Consider the following 23668-nt stretch of genomic DNA (forward strand, 5'->3'; position numbering starts at 1 on the left):
AAACGAAAATAGTGAGAACTTGGCTATATTATCCACTAATGTATCAATGTGTGGTAATGGGAAGTTGTCTTTTGGCTCGCACGGTTCAAATCTCGATAGTCAACGTACATCGGAACCTTCCCATCCTTCTTGGGCACTGGTACAATATTTGCCAGCCATTAAGGGTATTTTGCCACAGCTAAAAATCCAGCATCAATTTGCTTTTGCACTTCTTCTTTAATCTTTAATGACGTTTCTGGTTTCATCCTTCTTATCTTTTGTCTGACTGGAGGACATTTCGGTTTGAGTGGAAGCTTATGTTGTACTATATCAGTATCTAAACCAGGCATATCATTGTACGACCAAGCGAACACATCCTTAAACTCCTTTAGCAGCGCACACAATTCTACTTTCACTTCTTTCTTCATACTCGTGCCAATTTTCACTTCTTTCTTTTCATCCCCCTCCCTTAGGTCAAGCACTTCAACATCTTCTTGATGGGATTTTATTTACCTAGATTCTTGTTCCACTAATCTCATTAGTTCAGGGGGAGGGTTCCGAATCACCTTCATAATCATCTTCCATATTATTGACAGGGTGCTCAAAATTAGGGATATCGACATTGTTATTTTCAAAACATTCATTATCATATCTGCATTATTTGAGTTTATAAAAAAAGATAAATAAACAAACAACAGTGAAAAATGCAAACAAAGATAACAAATGTAGCAACAACAAATTGATTATCACGCTGAGCATAAAGGAAAAGGTGTCATCCCGTTAAGTCATGAATCCTAAAGCTCCGAGTAAAGCAATATGATAAATTAAAAATATTACATTTTAACCAAATTAAACATCACGGGTAGATCCAAAGTCTCCTAATTGTTGAGTAGTGCATTTGGAGCACAAGGCTGCACAAAAATCAAGCTTTCAGGTTCATCTTCATCTCTGACAGCTGCTATCTGACTACTGTTAATCCATCCCGCGCTGCGAAAGCTATCTTTGATGTCGCAGTTGTGAATCTTTCCTAACCCCAGTTCTTTTCCTTGGATTCGAGCCACACCGCGCTCTCTCCTTTCTTACGCCAGCCTCCTCTTATCCTCTCTAGTAGGCTTGTATCCAAGGCCGTATTTATTCTTTTTCTCGGTGACTTCTAAAGGATATGTCAATCCTTGCTCGTACTTGCCTAGCCCCTTTCCGTACTCATATCCCTCTTTCAACATGACCTTGGCCGTCATAAGGGAAGTACGCGACAAGTGTGGGTTCATTGGAAAGGGCTCCACATAGGCATTACCTACAATTTCCAAAGATTGGAAGGCTGTCTCGAGGGCTTCCTCTGCTGCTTCAGTATAGCGAGAAGATGAAGGCCCACTCACTAAAATATCTTCCTCCCTTGAAACAGTCACTAATTTGTCACCCATGACATATTTTAACTTTTAGTTCAAGGTTGAAGGTACCACGCTCGCTGAGTGAATCCAAGGACGACCCAACAAGCAGCTGTATGCTGGAAGGATGTCCATCACTTGGAAAGTTATTTGAAAGACACATGGACCTATTTGGATTGGCAATTCTACCTCTCCCATTACTTCTCTTTTACTCCCATCGAAAGCTCTCACTATCATTGCACTTGGTTTCATGTGAATACCTTCACACGGTAGCTTTCCCAATGTTGCTTTCGGCATTACATTCAAGGAAGATCCATTGTCGATTAATACACGTGCTATGACATGATCCAAGCATTTTACAGAGACATGGAGGACCTTATTGTGACCCCTCCATTCAGTAGGTATCTCCTCATCGGTAAAAGTGAGGTAATTGTTAGCAGTGATATTGCTAACAATTCCCTCAAAACTGTCCAGAGAAATATTTTGCTCCACATGCGCTCCAGTGAGTATCTTCATTAACAACTTTCTATTAGAGGTTGAATGCATGAGTAGTTCTAAAAGTGAGATTCGAGCAGGCAGGCAATTCAACTGTTCGACCACTTTATACTCGCTTTGTTGTATGAACTTCAAGAACTCGCAAGCCTCCTCATCAGATATTTCTTTCCCATCGTCTTTTCTTAGACCCTCGTCGGTTTGGATGGTCTTCCCTTTCAAGAGTTCCTTAGCCTTTTTGGTATTCACTGATTCACTATTGCCAACTCCATTTTTCACCAAGTTTGGAGGCGTAAAGATTCGACCACTCCTCGTAATTCCACCGATGCCTGATATATTTTTCACCACTAACTCACCACTGATAGGTTGACCACCTACCCGCTGTTCCTCACCCAACACGTATGCACCATATTTCCACGGGACAACTTTCTCACTTTTGTAGGGAAATGGGGAGGGTGCTTGGATAATAATAGATTGCCTTTCTTGAATTGTCGGGGTAGAGGTGGATCCAGTGAAATGAATCACCAATGGCTCTGGCAAAGTCACACCGGGTTCCGCACCATCTTGTGCAAATACTTTTTCCTCCATGTCCACGTGACATACTTGCACAAAGTTTTTGTCTATAAGATTTTGTAGAACATTCTCGAACTCGGTGCATTCATTGATAGAATGTTTAGCACTCGGATGGAATCCACATTTTTCACTCAGGTTATATTCCCCTTTTAACAAACCCAATTTCAATAGTGTCTCAAAAACAAACCGCTTGGAGCTTCGAATTTCACTCACATCCCTCACCAGGCGGTGTTTTTTAACCTCAATGGCATTTGTCGAAGGGTTCCCAAGACCAGAAAGTGGATTAGCCTCAACACTGGGTTTGTCTTCGTGGAACTTTATCCATCCTGAGTTGATTAAAGCTTCCACCTTGTGTTTAAGGGACACACAATTCTCAGTAGAGTGACCAACTCCCCCTCCGTGATAATCACATTTGGCATTTGGATCATAATTCTTGGGGAACGGAGGTTGCACAGGCTTCATCGGACAGATGGCCACCAAACGCTTTTGGAGGAGATAAGGCAACAATTTCGTATATGACATAGGAATAGGAGTGAAATGAACGAAGTTCCTCTCTTGATTCCTCCTTAGATTAGCGTTTTGTCCCGTGTTTCAGTTGAAATTCGAGTTAGGTTCGGTTTTCCAAGCATTATTTAGAGCATGTTGTGGTTGATAAAGATTCGACGGTTGATAAAACCCTTGCTGCCGAGGTCGTGTTTGATGAACAGACACTACATTGGCCACATAAGGAGGTTGGTTCAAGTGTGGTCGATAATTATGTGTAGGAGCCCAACTTTCCCACACAGGCATCACTGAGGCCGCCTGTACTACCGCTTCTTTCTTCTTTCAAGGAATAAAATTGGGTTTCTTAGGAGTTGCAACCGCGAATGGGCCATATGCAATCTTTCCACTTTTTAACCCGATTTCTATTCTTTCCCCTATGATAATGATATCAGCGAAATTGGAAGACACATTCCCCAACACATGCTCATAAAATGGTGATTGCAGCGTGTTTACAAACGTCGACACCATCTCCTTATCAAGTAGAGGTGGCTCAACCTTAGCAGCCAACTTTCTCCACAATTGTGCATATTCCTTGAAGGACTCAGTATCCTTCTTGGCCATGTTTTGCAATTGCAATCTATCTAGCACACTATCTGTGTTGTATTTATATTGTTTCACAAAGGCATCGGCCAAATCCATCCAGGAATGAATTCGAGATGGCTCCAAGTGTGTATACAAATTCAATGCTACCCCAGCCAGACTATCTTGGAAACAATGTATTAGCAATTTTTCATCATAGGCATAAGCAGCCATCTTTCTACCATACATTGTCAGATGGCTTTTAGGGCATGTGGTGCCGTGATACTTTTCAAATTCTGGGACCTTAAACTTGTGTGGTATCATCACACCAGGAACTAGGCTTAATCTCGCCACATCACCGAACCCATAGCTTCCACCACCCTCAATGGCACGAATCCTTTCCTCAAGAATTTCAAGTTTACTTTTAGCCCCATCAACAACGGTGGATATTGCTTGGACTATAGCATGTGGTACAACTTTAGTCGTAGGATCTGCATCGATGAATGTTTTCGGAGGCTGGGGCGCCACAGTCATCCTCGGTCCTGTGAATGTGACTGTCTCATTCATCTCCGCTCCTGTCACGGGTGTCGAAGCTAACATCGACCCTTGAGTACCGTTCGATAGTGTGTTGTTAGCTGCAGGAAAAGAAAAAGAAGTTTGTTCTGCATCTGAATATTCTCCAACTGGAGGAGTGTATCCTGGAGGCAGACCGTACATTGGGAACGGAACTGACGCGCCCAGAGGCATACCATAAGAATGAGCATTCTCCTCGACCCTGGCGGATGAGGCCTCTCCTGAAGCCTTCAGTAACTTCAAAGCCTCCAGGATCTGACCCACTTGATCCTTCAGCTCGTTAATGTCAGCCTTCACATCTTCATGGGCCTCTTCCCAATCTTCCATGCTTCTGTCGTTAGCTCGTGTGCGATAAGGGTGTCGTGGAAATTATGCCGTCGTATTTGATTTTGCTCTATTATTTCGTTAAATGGAATGAATTATGAAAAATGAAAAGAAAGAAAATGAATGCAAAACATTTATTCTAGTCGAAAATTTTAAAGCTGTGAGAGCCTTAAGATAAATATATCATAGAAATTAAAACGAAACTGATACAACCTAACCATTAATAAGTCTTCTACATTCATTAAACGAGAAAAGAAAGAAAACCTATTCCCTAACCCTGACTATCATGCTTTTCATCTCCCTCATCAACTTCTTGCAATGATTAAAGAAGGCTTCAATCTCCCTTGGCGGATTGAAGATCGGTAGTGTAGTCTTTGCTTCAGCTAATAATCATGGGATTTCTTCAATTGCTCCATTCGCCAAGGCAGCCAACTGTGAGAAACATCTCTTCCAATGTTCTATAGTCATTTCCTGCTCAACTGTGTACTCATTCATCCGACTAATCACCCCTCGATGTTCCTTTTCCAATTCAGCTTTATGCCAACGCTCCTCGTCCATCTTCACCTCATAGGTTGACACCACCTCTCTCATCTGTCGTTCAACCTTACTGATTCTCATTTGGGCATTGTGCAACTGTCTTAGTGCTTCGGTTTTCTCTCTCTTAAATTCCTCACACAACTGATCCCTTTGGCGCTTAGATGTTGTTGCTGCATCTCTCTCGGTCCCTTGATTTTAATGCGATGCTTGTTGCGGCCAAATCCTGTTTCACTCTGAAAGCATGATCTCGTTCTTCTCTTTGTTGCCTAAGAATCCCTTCATACGCCTTTACCATTTCCTCATTATCACGCCTCAGATCCACATACTCATGTCGGAGACTTTGAAGCTCGTTAATTAATTTGGCATTTTTTAGTTTCATCTTCTCCATCTCTTCTTTTAGCCCTTTCACCTCCTCAGACTCAGCAAGTTCCAATTGCTCCGGAGTAGGAGAGTCCGATTTGAAGGGTAACTTGATCACATTAACCCTTTCCAGAATCCATTGTCGGTAAGATATCTTCCCGTCTATTACCCATGGCCTTGGGTCTTTTTCTGCGCGTAGAACCTCACCCCAGGCACTCCTAACTCGTCGAATTAGATCTTGAGAAATTCCTTCTTCATAATAAGTCCATATGGCAACCAGAGATTCTGGAGTTAGAGAGCTCTTAATTGGACACCCAAACTGTCGTTGAGCCAAAACAGGATTATAATTCACACAACTTCTGGTGCCTATCATAGGGACGTTAGGGAAATCCCCACAAGAAATGACATGCGACTTGGGCAGCCCAGGGACACACCATCTAATCTTTCCCCCATTCAAACCTGCATAGAATTGGGCCCATTCTTTCGCCCCTCGAATTTCAACGTCACCATGTGGCAATTCCCCAATCTGACATTCAGCATTTACTGTATCCAAGCGGACTCGGGATATAAACCATACATACAATATAGGTACACAACATAACATTTTCTTCCTCTTGAGTGAGTAGCACAAATTCAAACCCCCGTACACATCAGCTAGAACCGCAGTGACTGGGCTTTCTGAATGAATCTTGTAAGTGAAAAACACATCGATGGCTGCTTGATCAACAAAATTCTCCATGTTAGGGAAGAGCACGACTCCATATAGTGTGAGAGCCAACACATCCATGAACGTCTCCCCTATCTCTTTCTCAGCCAAACGACGCAAGTGCCCTTCTAAATATCCTTGGGGGATCCCCTTCGAGTTTCCCTTGGAGGCCATTTTACTCTCTAGCTCAGTAGGGTGTACCTTCAAGATTCCTGCCAAGGTAGAGATAGATACTCGTTGCTCGGAATATCTATAAGGGACTTTATCTTCCACTGACAAACCCAAAATCTGCTCAAACTCTTCTACTACTGGTGCCAACTGAAAATCCTGGAAGGTGAAACATTTGAGCGGCGGATCATAATATTGGGCCAAAGCGGTGACTGCCGATGCTTGGACTTCCACATTCAACAACCTCAATAAGTTCCCATACCGCTTCTTGAAAGCATTCTTCTGTATAGTCTTCATTTGTTGCACTATTTCCATTAGACCATTCAGATTTCTATCTATAACCCAGATAGGTAACTTCTTCTTCAAGGCATCCGACCCTAAATTCCCTCCGACTTGAAATCCCATGTTAATTTCTTTTGTTTCTTTTTTTTCACAAACTCAATCACAGCCTTAAAATTTCTGACCTAGAATCACAAGAAATGTTATGGCATGGCATGACAAAATACATGTTATGCATGAACAAATAATCAAAATGCATGTATGATGATGCCACGAAAGAATGTACAAACGCATGACTTCATTGCTAATTCAAATAAAGCAAGAAAAATAAGATGAGAATTAAGGTAATGCACATGTCTCCCCTTGTGCCTTATCAAAGGTTCGACGCCTAATGGTCCTAAGGTAAAATACATGCGCTCGCCAGGATGGTTCCCTAATACTTAAGGATCAAGGTCACTAGAGCTATGGCCCACTTCTTGGCATTTCCCACAACAGTTGGTAGACAATAAGATGTGGGAGTACCAACGAAGTAAACAAACTCTAGCTGGGGTTCTCACAATGACCAATTGGGAAGTTCATCCACTGTGGCACTACTACACAATCCCCTCTAACTCTAAGTTACACAGACCCGGGTATAGGGCCCCGCTCATGATATGCACAAAGTGTGTGTGTGTGGAGGGAGAATGATGCATACCATAACCCCCACCTGCAAAACAACTAGAAAATTTCCCAAGCAGATATATAACAAAATATGCAAAACAATTTACACACAATCATTCCAAGAGACAAATATATACAAATTAAAATAGAGACAAGAATATACAAATAAAAATAGAGACAAAAAAAACAAATAAAAGAAAGGGGGAAAAGAAAAAAAAAGAAAAAGGTAAAACCACATTTAGTCCGCATATCTAATTAAATGGCTTGACTCTCTAGTTTCCCCAGTGGAGTCGCTAGTTGTCGCAACCCGGAATCGCGACGAGAAAGCGAACCGAAAAAGAAAACGGGTTTAAAAAGATATTGGGAGTCGTCACCACAGTTATTTTTGGAAAACTATGGAAAACCATAAAATAAAGAAAGTCTGCGAAGAACCAAATTTTGGATCCGGGAGTCAGTTACGCGTAGGGAAGGTGTTAGCACCCTACGCGCTCGCCCAAGGGCGATACCTTTAATTAAAAATGCAAAGTTGATGTGGTTTTCAAAATGTTAATTTTCCCCCAAAAGAAATAATAAGACAAAAAAGCTAAAAAGAAACAAAAATATTTTTTTAAATTTTTTGGGCCTGACAAGGATTGATTTTGGTCCTACGTATTCTCATTAAGGATGAGAAATCAGGGTTACGTAGTTCTTTAAAAGATATTTGAAAAACAGTTGAGAAAAAGATTTGATTTTTTAGAGGTGAACCTGACAAGGACTGACCTTGCTTCTACGTATCTCACGGTGGAGAATCAAGGATCACGTAGTTTTTAAAAACGACATTTTTGTTTGAAAATATTGATATTTTTATATTTTTATATTTTGTACTTTTTTGGTGTTTTTGAATTACTTGAAAATATGTGTCATACGACGTGAGCGGTCGGACAAACATTAAAAGAGAAAGAAAATCATTTTTGATATTTTTAAAAATGAGTATCACACGATGCGGGCAATCGGACAGACACAACAAAACAAAAGAGAACATTTTTTGTTTTTAGATTTTTTTCTATTTTTTTTAATTTTTTATAATTTAAAATATTTTCATTTTCTCTTTTTAAAATAAAAATAATAATAAATAAATAAATAACAAAAAAGGATAATAATAAAAATAACAAAATAACAAAAAAATAAAAAAATAATAACAAAAAGGACAAAAGAAAGAAAGAAAGAAAAATAATAATAATAATAATATGGTGCATGAGTAATGTGTGAGGTGCGTGAAGTGAACATAAAACACATGCCCAAAATAAGATAAGCATAAACAGGGGTGCAAGGTTATCAATTATGGTGGTGTGCAAAGTAAAACATGAAACAAGTGTGGCAGGGGTGTGAGGTTAGTAAACATCAGGGGTACTCATAGTAAAATTAAAACAGGGGTACAAGATAAAGGAAAAGGGGTGCATAGAGACAAAAATGGGGGGTGCAGGGATTAAGAATGGGAGTTCACGACATAAAGATGGGTCTGCCAGCCCAAACCCAATCTTTTATTATTATTTTTTTAAGACATCATAAACCCTAATGGGTTTATTTTTGTTTCTCTTTCTTTTGTAGCCGCCACACCACCATGCCACCACGCCACCATGCCACCGCGCCACCGTCAGAGGTCCCGCCGGCAAGACCCGCAACTGTCGACGCCAACCACCACCAGAGGCGTCGCCGGCGAGAACCCAAGTCCCCAAATCCTCGCGCTTCGTTTCTTCTCCCGCACGCAAGATAGTGTCGTGACCACCACCACCGGAGTAACACCGTCGACACCGCTCTTCACCAGTGGTTTCATCGACGTCGAGGCCTCATTCTCCATCCGCGTCGCGCTCGGGACACCAACTCTAGGGCTAACTGTCGCGCCTCCACCTCCGTTAGAAGCTTCAACTCCTCATCGGTGATGCCGCCGATGATTCTTTTTCGTCTCTTGGTTTTACCATTTCCGATGGCATGGAATGGAAGGAGGTTTGGTTTTAGTTCTTGTGGTTGGGGCATGATGGTCAGGCTGAGGGTGGAAGAAAGGGATTAAGGTGAGGGTGGAAGAAAAGGATTAAGGCTTTGAATGTTATTCGGGGATGGAGGTCCGTTAGTGGCTCTTTGGAAGAAGATTGGGTCTATGTTTTTGGGTCTCTGTTTTCTTGATTTTACGCAGGTGAGCAACGAAGACAAAACAAGAAATAAGATAAAAAAAAAAAAAAAATTGTACTCTGTTCAAGAAATAAGATAAAAAAAAAAAAAAAGTGTACTCTGTTCAAGAAATAAGATAAAAAAAAAAAAAAAGTGTACTCTGTTCTTTATTATTTTTACGTAGGTGCGATGGGAATAAACAAAATAAATAACAGATGTAACTATGCTCACCTCAAATCATCTCTCATCCATACATTCATGAACATCAATTTCAAATCACGTTAACAGAAGCTCCAATTCGTATATCCATGAACATCAACAATAACATCAAGTCACGGTAACATAAGCTAAGAAGGAGTTAAGAACACTTACCGTGAAAATAAAACTTAATGCATTAATAGCTTTCCTTCCGTTTTCAATTTTGACTCCTCTCCCTCTCTGATTTCTAGTGCCTTCTCCCTTATGTAGTAATCCAAAAAAAAGAACCTCCTTTTTATTATGTAACTATCTCCTTTGTTCTGTTCACTTTTGATGTTACTTCATGTTCCTTCAGCCATCATGACCATGTTACATGTCATTCCCAATACAAAACCATGATAGCATAGCAAGCATGGGTCTGATAACAGAGAGATCTCACGTTACCTCTACCTTTCTTTCCTTTTTTTCTTTTTCCTTTTTTTTCTTTCTTTTTGTTGTTGTTGTTGTTGTTTTTTTATTAAACTAGAATGAGAGACGTAAAACAAAAAAAGGAGCTATAATAATAGAAAGGAAAATAATGTAATAATAAAAATAATGAGCCCAAAGAAATAAATAAATAAATAAAACATAATTAAATTAAAAATAAAATAAATAAAATAATAATAATAATAATAATAATAAATAAAATAAACATAGATTTTTATTTTTTTCTCAAACTAAAACATATTTTTTATCTTTTTCTTTTATTTTATTAATTATTCTTTTATTTATTTTTCTCAATTGAACTTTAATTAATTAATTTTTGTTTATTATTTTTATCATTGTTTTCCGGACGAAATTGGGTGTTGACAATGTGTTCTTGAATTCTTTGGTCAATCAAGGTTAAACAAAAGTTTTCATAAATTTTTAATTGATTTTTGCTCTAACAAGTCCAATCCAACCCTCCCTTTCTTGGGCTTGAACTCTTTTAGTTTAAAACTTGAATAAGCTGATACTCGTGCAACCTATAGAGGTTGATACTCGTGTTTGAGAGACTATACTCGTGATACCTACAGAGGTTAAACTCGTGTTGTAATTAATTGAATTGATTAATGGAACTTCCTATGCAACGTGCTTGAAAGAGAATTATATGTAGCCCATGTGGTTGGATGAACTAGTATTAAAATTGGACTTAACATTGATTCAATTTTTTATTGAATATTTTATATTAAATTATTCTAAATAGTTTCAAAATCTATTCACCCCCTTCTAGAGTCAACTACACCTTCATTCCTCACCTAATGTTTCTTGTAAGGATGTTGTTCCTCTAGTTGTATTTCGATCAAATAACAAGAGACAAAAAAATGATATCCAAAACTCACAAGATGATCATATGGTTAATGAACCAACAAACAATGTGCAAATCACTAATGAACAAGTGATAGAAGAGGCACATGAAATAACACCAAGAAGGACGAAAATACAAAGAAGACTAACTATTTCGAGTGATTTTATTATGTATTCACTTGAACATGAATGTGAATTGAGTATTGATGAGGATCTTGTCTCATTTAAATAGGGATGACAACAGGTCAGGTCAGACATGGATAGTGCCTACCCACAATCTGACGCACAATAAAAAAATTCGTTCGTTACCTGCCTCATTACAGTTGGGTACCCGCTTAAAAAGTACTTGCGAGTTTTTTACTTGTGGATACTTGCAAATATTTAAAAAATATATATTTTTTATAAAATTTTAAAATAAAATTTAAATAAAATTACAAAAAGTTATAAAATAAAATATAAATTAAATTAAATACAAATTTAATTTTAATTTTAATTAAATTTAATCTAATAAAAAATATATTAAATTTTAATTTTAATTAAATTTAACTTAATAAAAAATAAATTTAATTTAAATTTAAAAATTTTGTGGGTAATGGATACTTACGGGTACGGATAGTATGATACTCTCACTCGATCCGTTTATCAATGGGTATTAAAAGTCTCGTTGCCCACTACCCGGGGGTACCAACTATCCACCGCAGATTTTATTCACAGATACCCGCAATCATGAGTATTTTTGTCATTCCTACTTTAAACGTATCATGAAAAGTGACAATTCAAAAAAGTGGTTGAATGTTATGAAAGAAGACTTGAAATCAATTGCTAACAATAAAGTATAGGATCTAGTTTAATTGCCTAAAGGTTTAAAAAGAGTCAATTGTAGATGAGTCTTTAAGATAAAACATGACTTAAAAGGCAATATTGAAAGGTAAAAAGTTAGGTTAGGTGTCAAAGGTTTCACTAAAAAAGATGGTATTGCCTACAAAGAGACATTTTCCCTTTTTCTAAGAAAAACTCTTTGAGAATTGTTTTGTCTTTGATTACTTCTTATGATTTTAGGCTTAACCAAATGAATGTATAGACTGCACTTTTAAATTTTGATTTAGAGGGAGAAATTTATATGGACCAACCTTAAGTCTTTATTCCCAAAAGAAAAAAGGAAGACATGGTGTAAAGAAGTTAATGTATGGACAAAAATAGGCTTCTAGGCAGTGGTATCTCAAGTTTGATGATACCATCACTTAGGTATGATTTTGTAGAAAATATTGTTGACCAGTGTATCTACATGAAGGTTAGTGGGAGCAAGTTTGTAAGTTTAGTCCTATATGTTCATAATATTTTGCTTGCTATTAACTATGTTGCTATGTTACATGATGTAAATAATTTTCTCTCTATTAATTCTGAAATGAAAGATATAAGTGAGACATCCAATGTGATAAGAATAGAAATATTTTGTGACAGATGACAAGGATTGTTAGGATTGTCTCTAAAATCATTTATTAGTAAGGTATTAGAGAGATTCATAACAGAAAAGTGGTTGTAGGGACTGTTCCAGTACAAAAGGTGACAAATTTAATCAAATGCAATGTCCCAAAAATACTTAGAATGAAATGAAATAAAATATATTTCTCATACATTAGTGGTTGGGAGTTTGATATATGCCTAAGCATGTACTCGACCAGACATTAGCTTTGCCATTGAATTTTTGGTCAATATCAAAGCAATCCTAGAATAGAACACTAGAAACCAACAAAGAAAGTTCTTAAGCATTTACAAGGCACGAAAGATTACATGCTCACATGTACAAGATCAAATAACCTTGAGGTGATTAGCTATTCGGATTCAAATTTTGTTGGATGTGTGGACTCAAGGAAATCCACGTTTGGATAGATTTTTCTTTTGGCTAGAGGAGTGGTATCATGGAAAAGTGCAAAACAATTCGTGATAGCCACTTCTACCATGGAGGTTGAATTTTTGGCATGCTTTGATGCCAAAGTTCAAGCATTATAGTTACAAAACTTTACTATAGGATTTGGTATTGTTGATAGTACAACAAAACTAGTGAGGATTTATTATGATAACTGCAATTGTTTTCTTTTCTAAAATTTATAAATACTCAAAAGGAGCAATACAAATGAATTTAAAGTATTTATCAGAAAGAGAAAATACAAAAAGCAAAAGGTGTCAATTGAGCATATTGGTACAAACTTAATCAGAGTGGATTCGACAACTAAAGATTTATCACTTAAGACATTTATTGTCCATGTTAGGTATAATGGATAAGTCTTTGTAAACAATGTATTTTGGAATATATATATATATATATATATATATATATATATATATATATATAATGGTTGCAATGCTTATATGCTTATATTGCTTGACACTTGTGATTTTCATTATAGATATTTCTATTTATTTCGTCATTCACATTACATGTTACACGTTATTATTTATTAGTGAAATGACATAATGTATCTTTGAAGGAACATTAAGGACATATATTACAATTTTAATTAAAATTTGTTATACATGGAAGAAATCTTGTTGTTGGCTAACTTAGAACCAATATGATTCAATCTTTTAACTTAATTCAATGAAGGATAATAAATTGATAAATTCAATATATAATGTGCACTTAAAGTTTTATGTTAAATCATTACATAGGTCGAATGAAAGAATGTTAGATTATTTTAATTTGATATTAGCTCCTCTAATCTATAGAATGACTTTAATGTGAAGATTTCGAATAAGAATATTATTAGATTATAATTAAAATAATAGAAATTATTTTAGAAATATTAGAATCAATTCCCTCCCTTCTCAACTCATTAATGCATTATGGTTCTTTAATAAATTTTTAAAATAAAAATATACAAGGGAGTTATAAAAGAGAATTTTTTTTATGAAAAAGAGTTGTGTTATTCTAAACAAAAGATATATCATCATTAATAGAAGAACATATCTTACAAACATATTTTCTATATCATAATACCATTAAAAAAATAATAAGAGAATGAAAAACATCAATTAATGTAAAGAGATATTTTGCAATGATCTAGGTAAGTAAGTTTTTAAATGCTTTTACACATAATGTCTTAACACTTAAAAATGATAAAGGACAATGCTAATTAGTGTCTTAAGGGTACTAGTTAAGGAATAATTAATATGTATTGATTATATCATTTTTACATTGAAAGTTAGAATTATTAAATACATTTTTAAACAATAACTTAATAATACAAAACAAGAACTTTGAAATTTTTAAGGTCTTTACTAAAAGATAAGAATTTTTTTTGACACTTAAGATTCTTTTTGTGAATGCTTCAAATCGTGTGTGTTTTTTTTTTTTTGTAAATTTTTTAGATATTTAACACTATTTTTTTGTTGTTTTTTCTATTGATTTAAATTTTCTTGTGTTTAATTATGTTTAATTTTTAGCAACATTAAGATAATGTTATTTTATTATTTTATTATTTTTTTAACTTTTATTGATAAGTATTAAATAAAATATGAAACACACTTGTACAAATTTATGACATTTTTGTCCTTTAAATAAAAAAATGGCATTAATGATTATTAGGTCAGATTTCATTTAATACAATACTCAATTATGCAATTTTATAAAATTCAATATGTATTAATTATCCTTAACTAATTTCCACTGGTTAGCAATACCCAATGATAAATTAAAAAATAATTAGGAATGCTTTATTTAAGAAAGATAATAACAAAAAATTAAATAATGATTAATTTTAATTTTAATTAAAAGACTACCTTTATTTTATTATACATTGATCATTGATTATTTTTGATATTAAACCATCACAAAACATGAACTTTTGAATTTTTTAATGACTACGAGATTAACTATCCCACAATCTCAAAAGCACACAGTTGTTTTTCTTTGTTTGAAATATAAAAGCAAAATGTACTCTCAACCTTTCAATTTCTCTACTCTGCAAACCCACCTAATGTTCTACTTTTTATTTTTTTTTTCACTTTTTCCAAATAATTCAACGAAACACAAAGAGAAATAAATAGAGTTGTGCAGTGACAGTCTTAACCAACATCGTCGAAAGAGTCAAAATAATAGATCCAAAATTTATATATTTAATTATTATCACAACATAATAAAAATGAATACATAATTTAATATAACGATAACTAAAAAAAATCACACATATATAAAAGATTGTTCTTCGTTCCTTTACATCCATAAACTCATCAATAATTGAATCATAGCTAAAATTTTCAGTTATTTCTTTTTCAATGTAAATAATCATGTTGTCGATATGAAATTCATCTTCCATTTTATTTTATAATCTTGTTTTGATAATTTTCATTGCAAAAAATTATATTTATGTTGTAGTTGTAGAGACCGAAAGAGTTAAAATAAGACGAATTAAATGATCAATCAAGTATAATGTCCTTGACTTTCATGTTCTTGTCCAGGATTGACATAATTCAAGCATGGTTGATAAATTCTTCAAATCTTGATGGTTAGGAGTATCAATAATAAAGTATTGAAGTTGAAATTTTAAACTAACATTCTCTTACTCACTAAAATCTAGTTATAAAATAAAAACACATAATACAACAATTTTTGTTTTATGGTCATAAAATAAAAAATTAATATACAAGAGATTTGTTAAATAAATTATTAAATTAATATTTCACTATCAAATGAAATGATAGTGAAATAAGAATAAAAATAATAATTTTTTTTTTCTCTTCAAAAAAGAAAAAAAATAGATAAGAATGAAAAATAAGAATAATTTATAAAAAACCAACAACATAATAAAAAAATAAAAAATATTTTAATAAATATTTTTATTCTTTTTATTATATTTGAGTTTTTATTTTATTATTTATTAATATTAAATATTATATAGTATAAAAAAATATTTTAATTATAATTAATTTACAATATATTATCTATAATATAAAAAAAATCAAAATTTTTGGGAGCCCATCGCCGCTCTAGTTCCCGGGATACTCCATCACAGCAGACTGGAACATAAGAAATAATATACACTAAAAATAGAGAGATGAATAAATAGTTAAGCATGCAATATTTCTTATCTTCACTAAATACAAACTTATTAGTATAGAAATTCAGAGAGTTACATGAAATTATCACGAGGCTTAATTATTAATTTAGTTCTTTAATTTATTATTTTAGTTCATTTTTTTTATTCTTTAATTAATTTAGTCTTTTAATTTGATTATTATTTTTTATTTAATTTAATATTTTTTTAAGATGTCTAATTTTTTTTCTTTAATTTAAAATAATATTAATAATTAAGTTTATTTGTAATTTATATATACATATTAAAATAATTTTATTTAATTTTAAAAAATTTGAGAATTTAAATGATCGTAAAAAATAAAATAATTTTAATATTTAAATGAAATAATTTAATATATAAATTATAAAAAACTATTTTAATATATATATATATATATATATATATATATATATATATAAATTGTAATTAAATTTAATTAATAATTTAGTTTAAATCGTCTTAATAAATAAAATAATTAAATTGAATAAAAATAATAAAATCATCATATCGAACTCTTTACAAAAAATTTAAAGAATCAAAATTGAAAAAAAAAATATTAAAATAAACCGACTAATAAATTAAAGGACTAAATAATTGAGCTGTAATATAATTAATAATATTAATATTAATATTAATATTACATAGCAAGTGATGTGAGGAAAAAAAGTGAATGGATAAAAAAAATCAGTGGTATTTGTCACGACTCACGAGGAAGTCATTATTGATAAGTTATTATATTATACCTCTTTCATTCTTTATTATTTATGTTTTAACAATGTTTTACGAAAACAAAATTCAATATGGTAAAATAATTATGCAATTTTTTATTTTATTTTCTTACTCACACAATAAATACTTATTTAAATTAATTAAAGTAGTTTTGTAATTAAAAGTAATAATTAATATGATTTTAAAATTTTTAAATAAAAATTAAATAAATATATATTTTTTTAAAAGAAAAAACTTAAACTTAAAATAGAAAGGTAGAGCGTAGCTTCTCTCATTTGTAGAGTGGGTTGCAGGAGGATACATACGGCCATCTCCGATTCGTCAGTCCAAAAAAAAAAGACAACTCACAATGTTGCCGCTCAAGCCTCTCCACTCAAACTTCTCCCTCCGCCCATCTCCGCCGCAAGTCGCTCTCAACCGCCTCCGGAGCATCCAGTTCCCGCCCTCCGCGCGCCGGAGCGTGCAGGTCCAAGCGACTGTCGGCGGTGGAGACCAGAGCCAGACGATGACGACGACTTCGTTGGACAGTAAAGAGATGAGGGAGAAGAAGGGGCCAATGGAACCTAGTTCCGGCGTTGACGAAGGGCTAAAAGTGAGAGCGGTGGTGACAATAAAGAAGAAGATGAAGGAGAAGATCGGTGAAAAACTTGGCGATCAGTGGGAGTACTTGGTCAACGGCGTTGGTCAAGGCATCAAGATTCAACTCATTAGCCACGACATCGACCCTGGTTACTTACTTTCTCCTGTTTCTCAACTTCAACTCTTTCTTCTTACTTTTTTTTTTAATATTAATTTTTGTGTCTAAGGTTGTCGCGAGAGATCGCGAGTTCAACACCGACATCGACTTTTTACTATCATTGGTTATTTCACTTTCTGAACTTTTTGCCGCACACACGAGAGTACTGGTTTGCGCAAAACAGCAGCAAGCTTTTTTCCTTGATTTGGTTTCATGTCGTCTTGTTCGACGAGAAGCATGAGGCGTACAAAAGGGAAAACTTGTTTGGTCTACCTCGGCTGATCTGCGATCAAAACACCTTTTTATTTTTTTAATATTTCCAGCAGTGATCAAATATTTTATTTAGCATATTATGACATTACTATTGATACAGTTTTTATATACTTGATTAGGTGGAAATGCTCTTAGAATAGATATATACAGTAAGGAACTAATGTGAGGAGAGGATGGCAGTCTTCTATTGTTAAATATGTTCAAAACCTCCCTTTTATCTTTCAAGTGAGGTGAATATTAACTAGGACTTATCTTTGAGTTCTTCCTTGGGCTTGAGTCACATTTCCTAACCTAAAAATGGATATACCTTTAAAATAATTATTATAAAAATCAGCTATATTACAATATATGGTTAGATGATATGGTAATCACATCAATTAAATTCGCAAACAATTAATCGCAAATTATTAATTAAATTAAATTGTCTTCCTTAAATTAAAAAGTAATTTCACTGTTTTTCGCTTTTTACTGAATGGAATAAAAAGTAACTAAATGAAGTAAGAAATAACATAGACGAGACAGTGTTGTATTTACCCTTTAAGTGGGTACTATTGTCCTTTTGTGATTCCAGCTATTTGTTTGTTTTATCGTTGTTCAGTTACTAATTCTGGGAAAAGCGTGCAAAGCTACGTGAAAGGGTGGATACCGAAGCCGTCGAACGTATCTTACATTGTGGAGTACACTGCTGATTTCAGCGTCCCAAGTGAGTTTGGATGCCCGGGTGCAGTTCTCATCACTAATCTTCACGGGAAAGAGTTCTACCTTGTGGAGATCATCGTTCATGGCTTCAGAGGAGGACCCGTTTTCTTCCCAGCAAACACCTGGATTCATTCCCGAAATGACAACCCTGAAAGCAGAATCATATTCAATAACCAAGTGAGTCACAACTGAACCCTCTTTTCAAATTTGTTGCATGATGATCAAGAACCAAAATCTACCGGTAAACTTTCTAATTACGAACTCTAACGAGACAGGCATACTTACCGTCACAAACACCAGCTGGTATCAAAGATCTTCGGCGTGAGGATTTGCTAAGCGTAAGGGGTAACCAGCAGGGCTTAAGAAAGCAGCATGAAAGAATCTATGATTATGATACGTACAATGACTTGGGCAACCCTGATAAGGACGAGGAGCTTGCGAGGCCTGTCCTTGGGGGTCACGAGAGGCCTTATCCTCGTCGTTGTAGGACTGGCAGACCTCCCACTCTCTCTGGTACTCTTCATAAAATTTGCTTTCTTTTATGGGTTACTTTTTGTGTTGGGTTTTGGAATGAATGAATGAACAAATAGCATGTCTGATGGGGCGTGTAATGGGTGCCAATCAAATCAATTAGATCCACTGTCTGAGAGTAGAATTGAGAAGCCTCATCCGGTTTATGTACCTCGGGATGAAACTTTTGAGGAGATCAAGCAGAACACTTTCTCCGCTGGGAGGTTGAAAGCTCTGTTCCACAATCTATTGCCCTCGCTCGCCGCCACACTGTCGAGTTCAGACATTCCTTTCAAGTGCTTCTCCGACATTGACAAGCTTTATATCGAGGGTGTTCTGTTGAGAGATGAAGAGAGCAAAGGGGTAGTGGAAAATCTCCTGGTTGGCAAGATGATGAAACGGGTCCTGAGTGCTGGAGAGAGATTGTTGAAATATGAAATTCCTTCTGTTATAAAAGGTATGCTAGTGCATAAAATGCAACACAACCTTGTTTTCACCGTTTTCACCGAAAACAGCATTTATTTTAACTTTGTTCACTCTTTATGGTTCCAGGGGATAAATTTTCTTGGTTGCGGGACAATGAATTTGCAAGACAGACCTTAGCAGGGGTTAATCCAGTGAATATTGAGCTGTTGAAGGTAGTTTTATAATGCTTGTCTTGAATTATGTAATAATTTTACCTGTCTAGGAGTATCAGGTGTTTTTCTGTGGTTTCTTTAGCAGTTCTCTCTGTTTTCCACAGGAATTCCCCATCCGCAGCAATCTGGATCCTGCTCTCTATGGGCCTCCTGAATCTGCAATAACAAAGGAGCTTCTAGAGCAAGAACTTAGTGGAATGAGCTTGGAACAGGTTCTCTATATTTCTGCTGCTACATAGCTTGACCTGGTTATGCAACAGAAATTTGTTACCAATAATTTTTGTATTATGTTGTATTATTAGGCTATTGAGGAAAAGAGACTGTTTATCCTTGATTACCATGACATGCTCTTGCCCTTCATCAAGAAGATGAACGCTTTACCTGGGAGGAAAGCTTATGCCTCTCGGACAATTCTCTTCTATACAAAGGCTGGCATTCTTCGCCCTATAGCAATTGAGCTTTCACTTCCTAAAACGCACTCTTCCCCAGAAAACAAAAGAGTTTACACCGAAGGCCATGATGCCACTACACACTGGATTTGGAAGTTGGCAAAAGCTCATGTATGCTCAAATGATGCTGGCGTCCACCAACTAGTAAATCATTGGTAAGACAACTTTTCGTGGAAATCTAGATTGACTTTAAATTCATGAACGACTTAATTGGGAAGAAATAGTGCATTTGGTTAAGAGTAATATACAGTGGAAATTTGTAATGTGCAGGTTGAGGACTCATGCATGCATGGAGCCATATATTATTGCTACTCATAGACAGCTAAGCTCAATGCATCCAATTTACAAGCTGTTACACCCTCATATGCGCTACACATTAGAAATTAACGCGCTTGCTCGGCAAAATCTGATAAACGGAGGCGGTATTATTGAAGCTTCGTTCAGTCCAGGAAAGTATGCCATGGAACTTAGTTCTGCAGCTTACAAGAACCTGTGGCGATTTGATATGGAGTCACTGCCAGCAGATCTTATTCGGAGGTAATACTGATTTTGAGCGAACCCCCGCTTTTAAATCTGCCTTTCTTGTCATTTTCTACTTATTAGTAACATCACTTTGCTATTATTTTAACTTTTGGTCATATCACATAACATACTAGTATGGCAAATTTACCAAAGTGCTTCAATTTATTTTGAAATTTACAGAAATAGATAAATTTGAAAGAAAAATATCCATATGGATTAGTCATACTTGGAAGAAAAGACTTTGTATTAAGGAACTCATACTCCAATAAATGACTTCACACTGAAGAAGTAATGCTCAAATACGTTATTTTAGATACTTAATTTTCAGCGTTGTCGAAGTCATTATTGACAAAATGACTTTAATTTGTTTTTTTTTTCCACTGAAATTGTACATGTAAGTGCAACTTTAGTTTTTTTTTCTTTTTTTTATACGCGATCCTTTTTCTTATGTTTTTTGTTTTATTTTATTTTATTTTTTGTTTTTGTATATTTATTTTAGTTGATACTGGACATGGAAGGATGACAGTGTCACAAAATCTTTTTAGATGTTGTTTATTTAAGAATTTTACTTAATAAATAACAATTTGATATCGATTGGATAGAGTATGGGAAAATTAAAAAAATGAGTGAAGAAGGTTGTTGGTCATGTAAAACAAATACTAAATACTATTCAATATAGATAATAAAAAATGTTAAGAGAAACTGAAAAAAAAAAATATATTTGTGAAAACTTGTGCCACAAGTTGATCTTGTTTATTATTTAGGTTTTTGATCTTTTTTTTTTTATCGGCATTATTTAGGTCTTTGACGTGGTTCATGTTTAATAATTCTCTAATGTTGTAATGCAACACGTGTATATGTACATGTATATTAACATCTTCGTCATTGCCATTGTCTTCATTCTTATCCTCCTTACTTGTATTGTCATTGCTATTGTCTTCGTTTTCATCCTCCCACTTGCATTGTCAAACCTTTGCAAACAGAATATAGGTCGATAACAATCCATGATAGTATTGGATTATGTGTTGAGAGTGGTGTTATTGTAGAACTGACAAACATATTTGATAGATTGAAAAAAGATATTCGATTGGGATGGAAAAATATTATGGGTAGAGAACTTGTTATGGAGATTGAGCAGACATATTATGACGATGGTCTATATATCCGAACATTAGAGATGATGAAAGACTAGATTGACTAACATGACATTGTTGTTGATATCTATGAATATTTGTAGAAGATCTAACATGTTGATAAAAAGGCTATGATAGGGGTTGTTTAGGCTCTTGTGATGTCAAAATACAGTTGTAAAAACAAACATTAAATTGAGTATGATAGAATATTACTATTAAACGTGTATTAGAAAGTGAACTTCCATCGTTGTTTGATATTGGTGGTTGCTGAAGTGAGATGTGTAGTGGATAGTGAGTTGAATGTACCATTGCATGTATTGTGCATTGACATGCAAATGACAATCTTTTAACCATTTAAGCAATTGAAATCTTTTATTAGAGGGCAAGGGTAGGAGAAAAAAGGGGGATGGGGCAGAAGAGAAATCTGGGAAAGAGAGAGACCAAGCTCTCCAGTAACTTATAGGTTGTAGTGTTTATAGTGTTTATGGTGTTGTACTGTTTCGGAGTCCTATGTAAATTGGTATTTCTGTACCAGTTTGCTATGAAAACAAGCATGTGTTATGTCCAAAGTACAATCAAGTAAATCGAGTTTGATGCTTAGGAGATATTAACTCTTCAACTTGGTTGATGACCAATGTTATACACAATTAAATTGATATGAAATGTTTATTTAATAACCGAATTTTTTAAGTAAACATTAAAAAGTAAAAAAAAAAATGTATCAATATGTCCATTTCATTTAAATTATTAAATGAAAAGATATATACAAACAGAACAAGTAAAATAAAGTAAAAATTGAAAAGCTATAGTCATAGATGAAAGTATGATGACTTTTTAACTATGAAACATATGTTAGATAAGTAAATTGGTTCCGTTTATAATCGTGTCCTTTTTTTCAGGGGCATGGCTGTAGAAGACCCTTCAATGCCCTGTGGTGTAAAACTGGTGATTGAAGACTACCCTTATGCTGCAGATGGACTCTTGATCTGGTCTGCCATAAAAGAATGGGTAGAATCTTATGTTGGACACTTCTACTCCGAATCAAATTCAGTGACATCTGATGTTGAACTCCAAGCATGGTGGAGTGAAATCAAGTTAAAGGGTCACTGTGACAAAAAAGATGAACCCTGGTGGCCTAAACTCGATACCCAACAGGACCTATCTGGTATACTTACAACAATGATATGGGTCGCTTCAGGCCAACATGCAGCCATTAATTTTGGACAATACCCCTTTGGAGGATACGTTCCTAACCGCCCTACCCTCGTGAGAAAACTGATCCCACAGGAGAACGATCCGGAATTTGACAAGTTTATTCAGAATCCTCAACTTGTTTTCCTGTCATCACTGCCTACTCAACTTCAAGCTACCAAAGTAATGGCTGTTCAGGACACACTTTCAACTCATTCCCCGGATGAAGAGTATTTGGGTCAGCTTAACCCTCTGCATAATCACTGGATCAATGACCATCAAATCCTCCAATTGTTTAATAAATTTTCTGCTAAACTGGAGGAAATTGAGGAAATAATAAATGCAAGAAACAAAGACACCCGTTTGAAAAACCGAAGTGGTGCAGGTGTCCCTCCCTATGAACTCTTGCTTCGCTCGTCAGGACCCGGAGTAACAGGTCGTGGAATTCCCAACAGCATATCTATATGATCATTATTCACACCGTATTAGTGGAAATCATATTTATTCACCCTAAACTCCAACTTATGCCGTTAAATAAAAGAGATATAGTTTTTTTAATTGTTTTCTTCTCATATTTAATTAAATAGTTTTATGTTTCAACTAATAAAAACATTTTTTTTCTTTGATAAAGCTTTACTTAAAAATAACAACATATTTTGTTCACCTAAAAATAAATATCATTTTTTAAATTGTTCTAGTAAAATTATATTACTTTAATATAATAAAAATGTAGATATACACAAAAGAAAATATGTCTCTATTCATATTAAACAAATATTTTATATATAGAGGATGTTTTGAGAAGCTTAAACATTCCAGAATCTCATTTGTCCAAACAGTAGTGGAATTTTTGCATAAAAGAAGCACATGCAAATTCTTTTCTTCGTGTCCCACGAGTACGGGTGTATTACTGTCAAAGGCTGATAAGAGCATTAAGGTAAAGAGC

The 23668-nt window shown here is 34.6% G+C and overlaps 3 protein-coding genes across 3 annotated transcripts; 1 reads left to right on the top strand and 2 right to left on the bottom strand.

The window, feature by feature from the left end:
- Positions 1 to 1415: 1415 nt before the first annotated feature.
- LOC114175124 (uncharacterized) lies at positions 1416 to 2891 on the bottom strand. The gene has a single exon (XM_028059890.2). It carries the CDS (start codon positions 2889 to 2891, stop codon positions 1416 to 1418), a length of 1476 nt encoding a protein of 491 aa, XP_027915691.2.
- A 363-nt stretch (positions 2892 to 3254) lies between these two features.
- On the bottom strand, positions 3255 to 4391 carry LOC146887565 (uncharacterized). The gene has a single exon (XM_085670283.1). The coding sequence runs from the start codon at positions 4389 to 4391 to the stop codon at positions 3255 to 3257; it is 1137 nt and encodes a 378-aa protein (XP_085526409.1).
- A 12448-nt stretch (positions 4392 to 16839) lies between these two features.
- On the top strand, positions 16840 to 23280 carry LOX6 (PLAT/LH2 domain-containing lipoxygenase family protein). The gene is made up of 9 exons (XM_028064520.2): positions 16840 to 17299; positions 18179 to 18456; positions 18555 to 18792; positions 18914 to 19246; positions 19342 to 19427; positions 19532 to 19639; positions 19730 to 20031; positions 20147 to 20413; positions 22431 to 23280. Exons 1-9 carry the CDS (start codon positions 16921 to 16923, stop codon positions 23188 to 23190), a joined length of 2751 nt encoding a protein of 916 aa, XP_027920321.1. The 5' UTR covers positions 16840 to 16920; the 3' UTR covers positions 23191 to 23280.
- Positions 23281 to 23668: the final 388 nt, after the last annotated feature.

The sequence above is a fragment of the Vigna unguiculata genome, chromosome 3 (assembly GCF_037176805.1).
Source record: "Vigna unguiculata cultivar grain cowpea cultivar isolate G323 ecotype 2 chromosome 3, ASM3717680v1, whole genome shotgun sequence".
NCBI lineage: Eukaryota > Viridiplantae > Streptophyta > Magnoliopsida > Fabales > Fabaceae > Vigna > Vigna unguiculata.

Bases quoted from the DNA above. Each gene is read 5' to 3' on its own strand.
- LOC114175124 (XM_028059890.2), bottom strand. From the start codon at position 2,891: ATGAAGCCTGTGCAACCTCCGTTCCCCAAGAATTATGATCCAAATGCC.
- LOC146887565 (XM_085670283.1), bottom strand. From the start codon at position 4,391: ATGGAAGATTGGGAAGAGGCCCATGAAGATGTGAAGGCTGACATTAAC.
- LOX6 (XM_028064520.2), top strand. From the start codon at position 16,921: ATGTTGCCGCTCAAGCCTCTCCACTCAAACTTCTCCCTCCGCCCATCT. The intron at 18,793-18,913 runs GTACTCTTCATA...CAAATCAATTAG, and splicing joins CAGACCTCCCACTCTCTCTG to ATCCACTGTCTGAGAGTAGA. The intron at 20,414-22,430 runs GTAATACTGATT...CCTTTTTTTCAG, and splicing joins CCAGCAGATCTTATTCGGAG to GGGCATGGCTGTAGAAGACC.